The sequence below is a fragment of the Pocillopora verrucosa genome, chromosome 7, assembly GCF_036669915.1.
Source record: "Pocillopora verrucosa isolate sample1 chromosome 7, ASM3666991v2, whole genome shotgun sequence".
Lineage (NCBI taxonomy): Eukaryota > Metazoa > Cnidaria > Anthozoa > Scleractinia > Pocilloporidae > Pocillopora > Pocillopora verrucosa.
In genome coordinates, this window is record NC_089318.1 from 1807905 (window position 1) to 1816000 (window position 8096).

At 36.5% G+C, this 8096-nt stretch overlaps 1 protein-coding gene across 1 annotated transcript; it reads right to left on the reverse strand.

The window, feature by feature from the left end:
• Window positions 1-59: 59 nt before the first annotated feature.
• LOC131782208 (spastin-like) lies at window positions 60-7795 on the reverse strand. The gene is made up of 17 exons (XM_059098919.2): window positions 7425-7795; window positions 7031-7123; window positions 6771-6854; window positions 5920-6227; window positions 5436-5572; window positions 5238-5266; window positions 4739-4803; window positions 4519-4593; window positions 4118-4189; window positions 3194-3269; window positions 3016-3107; window positions 2669-2748; window positions 1996-2038; window positions 1794-1873; window positions 1479-1549; window positions 1337-1377; window positions 60-1192 (listed from the first exon to the last, which is right to left on the reverse strand). Exons 1-17 carry the CDS (start codon window positions 7747-7749, stop codon window positions 1067-1069), a joined length of 1797 nt encoding a protein of 598 aa, XP_058954902.2. The 5' UTR covers window positions 7750-7795; the 3' UTR covers window positions 60-1066.
• Window positions 7796-8096: the final 301 nt, after the last annotated feature.

The window sequence follows — 8096 nt, forward strand, 5'->3', positions numbered from 1 at the left end:
AAGAGAGGGAGGATTTTGAAAGTCCGCACTACATTTTGATCAGAATCGAAGCCCAGCCATCTTTTCATTTTTTTCTTTCTTTTATTTCTCTTTTTTTGGAATACAGTCTCGCTCAAGTTACCCGAATGAAGAACAAAATCAGGTCAACCCTAACAATCCTAAGCCTAACCTAGTACATTCTCCATAACATTCTTTGTACATTTCCCATAGTACTGAATAGGAGAATTTCTTCAACAATCAATGGATTATTCAGTTAGAGATAATCAATTTTCTCATTATGACCTTATAGTTTCATTCTATGGCGATACAGTTTGAAGAAGTTGGATGTTAATCAGTCTTATCAGGGTTAACAGACGAGCCAACAGACAAATACTTCTTCCAAGGGTGCAATTGTAATTACAGAAAACATAACACACGTCTGCGTGGATCATACAGGATCTAGAGCTATTCATTTTCTTGTGAAGCGTTACAAGCTAAGTTTTGCTCAAAACGGAATAAATTTAAGATAGAATCAAAGATTCTTGTAGTCTTAGCACCTTGTCAAATCAGATTAGAAGTTTTGTTTCTTCTTGTTTCTTTCTTTCATCTTTTCTATGGATTTCATTTTATAAAAATAAATTGGGTCTTTCGAGTTATTTCAATTTTTAAAACAATCTGGTAAAAATCACAGAAATTGGACATGGTATTTCAAATATCATGTCTCTCAAAGAAATAGAAAATTAAAACCAAATCAGATAAACAACAGAAATTCGGGCCAGGTTAGTCAATAACGATACCACTAACCCACTAATCTTTCAATAAGTTACACATTTGTAAGTTCAGGTTTTCCTGGTTATCTGTCTATTAAATTCAGTTTTGCTTCACAACGGGATAAACCTCACAAAAACGTAAGCACATTATGAACATTTTAATAAAAGAGAAAACAAGTTAACTCTCAATATTCCTATGGAATTGTGCCAACCGCCTTTTGCACAACCAGGCCCAGAATATCGTATTACCTCCGAACTATTTTCAATTTCCTATAAGGGGTGTGAAAAGGGCATGAATCGAGCGCCATTTCAGTTCCTTAGCCTTGGGCACTGCTACCAAAGGATCTGTTCCAGTCCTCGAACAGCCTCAGAGAATGAGGCGAAAGACTGGGTCGAATAACTTTCAGAGAGTTCTGGAAGTCGTTGTAGCTAATGCCACGAACCTGGAAGGAGGTAGAGTGGTACAATCAAACATCGATTACAAAACCACTCAAGCGCTAGGAATTAAGGAAAAGGCACTACAGTCTTGATAAAAGATTAAAGCTGCCAAACTGTAAAAGCAAAATAATAAAATAATTACATCCCACCTTAGTTGCATCTACGGACTGTATTTGGTCTGGACGAAGGTCTGATGATAGCCAAGAGAAACAAATACAAGTCAGCTATTCCGTGGAATAAGGATGGTAAAATGAAAAGAAATCTACTGTATATCGACAAAGTCATTTTCACCTCTGATGGGTCCCAATGCTGCATCGCGGGCGAGGGCTGTCAAGTCGCTACCAGAATACCCTTCAGTTTGTCTGAAAGACAAAACCAGACAGACAATGCGTCAGCGGTCCACAAACAAGGGTAAGGAATGTTTTAACGACGGGGAGGGGACTGAATCATAGTGGGAAAACAGCTCGCTGTACTCTTCGATGGACTGGCATTGAGATGTATCAAGCCCAATACAAAGCAACACCCACTGAAGTAGAGCAAACAAGGAAATTCCAGGACTTGTCTACCCGTGTTGCAAATATTATTCATTTTGCGGGCCATTATTACCTGGCGAGAGACTCCATCTCCGATGAGCTTAGTGGGTTGTGATTCTTGACGAGAAGTTTAGATAGGAGCACTTTTCTAGTCTAAAAAATTAAACACAAAGAGATTGAGCAATGTTAGTTCAATCAGTAACTGTCTCTAAGAGTAAAGTTAATATACACTTTCAGTACCACTGTACAATGAATTGCAGTTATCCTTCACATACCTCTTTGTCCGGTAGGGGTACATACACACGTTTTACCATTCGCCTGCCGAAAATAATTAACAATATTTCTGAATGACAAAGGAATAAGAAGACAAAAAAGGATATCACATTGCCAAAATGTAACATAAATTTGAACTTCAAATCTAAAATTTCTAGAGAAAGACATATTCAACCAACAACTACAATAACAACATCAACAAAAAAAGGTATTTTTTTTAAAGTTCTGTTTAGCTTTTGCAGGGAAAAATCCCAGAACAAATGATACCAAAAACGAAAAATCAAGAACGAGTTGATCACACTGTAGGTTAAATAACTTACAAACAACAGGTAATAAAAAAAGTACATCCAATTAAAAACGGTGAACCCTAGTTGAGGTAAGTGGCTGGGCCACGCAGAAAAAAAAAACAGGTAAAAATTGCTGAAGAAATACGACATAGACCTACAGTGCACTCAAACACATCATCAATACAAAAAAACAACAGCAACAACAACAAAAACAGAAGGCTGTGCACTCTCTAATGTATATTCCCTGTAAATAAACCACTGTTTTTTTTACACAGTATTTCAAATGTTTTTTCTTGCATGTTAAATCCACTGAACCACATTATTAGTATAAATATAAGTACATATTATGACAAGTCAGTTTAGTAAAAATCTTCAACTGGTGCAGCACCTGAGAGCTGCATCATCAAGTTCATTTGGTCTGTTGGTGGCTCCCATCACTAATATTCGTTCATTTGGATCAGCAATGACCTGTGGGAAGTCAGCATGAATTTACGACACAAACAATCAAATGGTAAAATAATCAGAGGCCATCAGGTATTTCTCTCTTCAATAAAATCCATGAAAATCAGAGAAAAATAAGTATACAAAAAAGAAGGGGAAAGAAAGATGAAACAGATCACAACCTTTTTTTTATAAATACACAGGACATACATACTGTACATTTGTGCTCATAGGTTAAAAATGCCACTTTTCATGACAAGTGCAAACGCCAGTTATTTTATTATAACTACTTACTCCATCAAAAGAAACTAGGAACTCTGTTTTGATTCTTCTGCTGTGCTCTTGCTCCCCCTCCTTTCTCTCACATAGAAGAGAATCCACTTCATCTGAAATTGTAACCATTGTGAGCCATTTAATGCCCATATCATGCTGCACAAATTAACACTTGGGCCAAATCATTAGGTGCACCTACCAATAAATATTATACTGGGCTGCAGTTCTCTAGCAACAGTAAACAGAGTTCGCACGAGTTTTTCGCCCTCACCAACCTGTCAAATATAGATAAAAAGTTATAAGGTCAACCTTTTGATCTCTAAGAGTGATTAGCATCTAATTTCTCCTTACAATATCACCCCAAAATAACACATAAAGGCCCTGAGAGTAAAGGAAATGATTATCAACTAAACAAGCTCTTGATTGTTAAACAAATTTTTGTTGTCAGGGCCTTAGGAAATGCATAGAGAACAGGGCTAAAAATTGGCGGTCGCACAATCACAAGTGGTGCATCAAATTGACTAGGGCCACCAAAAGTTAAGGTTTGAATGCCTGATGTGCGACAATGTTACAGAATTTCAAAAAGTTGCAATGTAAATTATGTGAAGTACAAAGTTAAAAATAAAGCTCAATATGTAATTTAACTGGACTACTATTCTCTTCGTTTCTTTGCGTGGATTCTAAGATCATCCATTTCAGTGAATTTTTAGTTCTGAAGTGGAAATTCCGAGCTGTTTTAACAGTGATTTCACAAGCGATCCACATTCACAACATATAAAACTATATTAAACTAGAGGAAATGGATGGCTACTTCATTTTGGGATGGGCCACTAAAAATTCAAGGAAACTGGCCCAACTGGCCACCAAGCAATTTTTAGCCCTGAGAGAACAGTAAGAAAATGCATCCTTATCATAGGGTGTAAAGAGTTAAGAAACTAGACACCATGCAAGCATGAAAAAAAAATCATTCTTTGCAAAGTAAGAATTTATTAACCCTGTAATTCATTATAAGACTCCTCAGTTACCTTATTTTAAAGGAGTATAGATGATCTGAAGCTGCCATCCAAAATCATCTCAAAAACATTTAGTAGAAAAATTAGAACTGATATGAACTTTTTCTTACCCATTTGGATGTGAGAGTGGCAGCACTTATATTAAAGAATGTTGCTTTTGATTCACTAGCCACAGCTTTTGCCTGAGCAAAAGAAAACAAACAAAAAAAAACTGACAAACTGACAGATATTTTCATCACAAGTTGGGTACTTCCTCTACAGACTGTTGATGATGAAATGTATGTAGAAGGTTTTAACCAAAAGACAGCCATAAGATCTTGTAGATAAAATCATACTGGGTGCCGATTCATGAGGGAAAAGAAAACAAACAAAAACACAAACTATAGGAAATGATGCAGAATGGGTGGCAAGAGAGTTGTTCTTCATTGACACAATCACATTCATTTTCAGAATGAAAGCATTAAAACATTTAAAGTCATGTTTGTTGAAAAAGGATATCATATAAGCTTACCAACATAGTTTTTCCATTGCCTGGTGGCCCAAATAACAACAGTCCACGAGCTGGGGCTCTTAAACCAGTGAAAAGCTGTAGAGGATTGAATATGCAGTAAATATAATGCTATTACATAGTTTGAGGCATTAATTTTTTGTCGAACATATTTACATCACAACCTACACATATGTTATGTGCTCCACTTTTAAAGAAATTAATAATGTGGATGATAAAATACCTCAGGTCTTAAATATGGAAGGATAATTATTTCTTTAAGGAGTTTCTTAGCACTTTCTGCACCAGCTGAAAAGATGAAATAAAAGATTTTTTGATTGACAATTTTATGAAATCTAATGCAAATATCATGCTGTAAATGATAAATAAAAAAAAGCTAGGAAGAACAATCATGGATGAATGGGCAATCAAACCAAAAACTAAATCCAGCCTTGTATGCCATCTTCCAACTTCCTTGCAATCATGGGTGATCCCAGTTTAAACCCAGTCCTCTGACATTTATTTTAAGTGTAGTATACTTGGTAATTTGTACTATGGCTCAGAGACCTAAGGTTTGCAGTTTGAGTCCCAGGCAAGTCTACAAAACCCTTTGGCAAGCAGGAGACAGCATGTAATTTTCATATGCTGAAATGCAAGTGTTTATTTCCTGCTTCCAAAAGGTGATGACAAACATTAAAAAATAAAAGGTTGCTGTAAAATAATGGAACACATTTAGAACTTACCTATATCATCAAAGTGCACTGGGGGGCCACTAGGATAAAAAAGAGAAGAAAAATACATTTGAATGAATAGAAAAGAACCATTCCATATTGTTGACCCAAACACAAGAGAAACAAGTTGACTTTTTCACCACTTAATGATTGAGACTTTAATGCTATTCACACAGGTTGCAATACAGCTGTGAAGCATTCACTTGGTACCTTTCAATAATTTCATCCAATATATGATCGGCTAACTTGGAATCAACATTCTTGAGACGTGATATTTTCCTCCTTTTTTCATCCATTTGCTTTGATCTGTCATTCTCAGACCCAACTGAAGGCTTTGACTGCCTTGTCTAAGAAAATTACAATGTCATGTATCACTTATAAATGTATCTCAAATACCTAGCTCAGATTATTATCCTTTGTGATGTGTATGTAAATGCCAGGGCAAATGCACACAACATTTCAATGCAACATTGTTGTGTGTAATGTATTGCAAATGTTTGGCTACCCTGAAGCAATATATGGCAACTTTCATATCCTTTTAATTCTCAGAGTGTACTTCAAATTTCAAAATTAAAAATAATTATCAAATGAAACTAACTAATTTTTCTGCCATTCTATGCCAGTACTGTTCTTTGTTTACATTTTTGAAATGAAGTTAAAATTTATAACAAATGGATGATGGAGTACTGTGTACCTGTGTAGGATTCCTCCTGCTTGCAAGAGGGCTCCGTCCTGCAATGGTTGGTCTGGCAGGCACTGAAGTTGACGCAGTTTTTTTCGTTACAATCCTACTCGGAACTTTTGAATTAGTAGCAGTGCCAGTTGCACTATATGAGGAATTTGACTTTTTTGGAAGTACCATTGTGCTTTTTGTTGAAGGTGGCTTCTTCACATTGTTTATAGGGTCAGCTGTTTCTTCAGCTTTGACTTCTTGGGCCACTTCTTCCATTAACTTGGCAGCTTCTTCCTGGTTAATAGTTGATGCTGACAATAGCAACACCACTAAAACAAAAAATTTGTTTATTTAAACCTGCATATAATGATCCTGTTATGGTAATTGCCTTATACACTGTGGATGGCAGACACCAAATAACATCCCAAAAAAACATGTCTTGCATGGACTTTGAGGTTAACTTCTAAATAGCTGGCCACAAAAAAAAAATAAAAAGGACACTGTCATCCTTTAGAATTATAAACTCCCATCTCTACATAACAGTCACCAAATTGAATCATGGAAAGCAAATCATGACAAGCTTCATTCAACAGCTCATTAAATTTTAACTACCAGGGCAGGGATCTCACAACTTGTAACATTAGACTTAATAAAAACTACAACCTATAATTCAAGCCACCAACTATTGAGAAACACTATTTGCCCTTTTACAAAAAGGTCTGTCCAGACCTCTATGATCAATTCAACAAATAGATTCTGAGTTGCCATCTGTTCAGCAATTAATACATGTAGATTATGGATGATGGGCGTAGCTGAGTTTGTCATTGATACAATTTAAGTATAAACAAATGCAATTTACTGTGTTAACCTACCTAATTCATCTAATCTTTCTCTTGTATTTTCCAGATTTGATTTCATTTTATCTTGCAGCTTTCTGGCTTTTTCCCATTCCACTCCTGTGAATCAAGTATATTTTGCATTAAAAACTGTCTAACTGTGGGCATAAGTGGAGAATAAAATTAAAATGGTTTGAAACAGTTTGGATCTCAGCTGAAGGAGGATGAGAAGTTACACCCAGGAAAAATTTGGGGTACAATAATGTTAGAAAGGTTGATTAGTTGGTACAACATACCTTCTCCATCACAGTTAATCTGTAGTCCTGTTTCCATTTCACCAATTCCTTTCCTGTAGAATTCTACAGCTCTTCTTTTCGATGACAGGCCCCCTTTGGGTGATAAGAATCAAGTTGGTATTAATTTTATTTCGTTTACTTGTAAATATGATCAAAATAAAATATAATCATAACAATTTGAACCATCTGAAAGACTACACAATCCAAGTCTCACTGCAATGCACGCTGGAATCGAGAACGAAGCTGTGCTCTTTCTAAATAAGAACATCTGAATCGGATTTATACAGACAAGGATACTGCTTAGTCATAAATTCAAAACACAATTCTTCCCATGAATATGTACATGTACACGTGTGTCGGTTAAAATTAAATGTTTCAAGGAAGTAATTCTGACCTCCCTCTTCGTCGATTTCCAGAGCCTTTGCAATGTAGCCATAAGCTTGCTTGTGATACGCCCTGAGATTAGCTATATCTCTCGGTAAACCATCATCGCCTTCATCTAAAGAGCTCTGAGATTTACATGGACGTCTTCCATCTCGAGGGGACCCAGAGGCCATGTCTGCAGGTATGTTCGAGTAACGCGCCCTTTTAGACCAGATCCGTTCCTTTTTACGGCCAAACAAATTTGACCACAACAAAGTCACAAACACGAAACAAAAAGCATTCCATAATGACACGAATGGAGAAACTAACACATCTAGATAGCCATTAGGAGACATTGAATTCCGGGAAAAACATGACAAAATAATTTCATTACTTGTCTTGAGCGATTTTTGAGCATACAATTTAATCAGCGGCTTCTACCTAAGCCCTATGCGCCGGTCAAATATTATGATTCGTGCCCAGCCTTACCCCACATTCCTAACTAAACCAACTTCGCAATCATGAAGGCTTTTTGAAGCAAATAAATTCTACATTGAAACGCTGCCCATTCCTGGAGAATGATGATATTCACCTGAGTATTCACCAATTGCTCTGGGGGGGGGGGGGGGGGGGATAAGGCAGTAGGTTTCTTACAGAAAAGAAGGAGGAGCCTACCAGAGAGTTAACCAGGCTATCTCTTCTC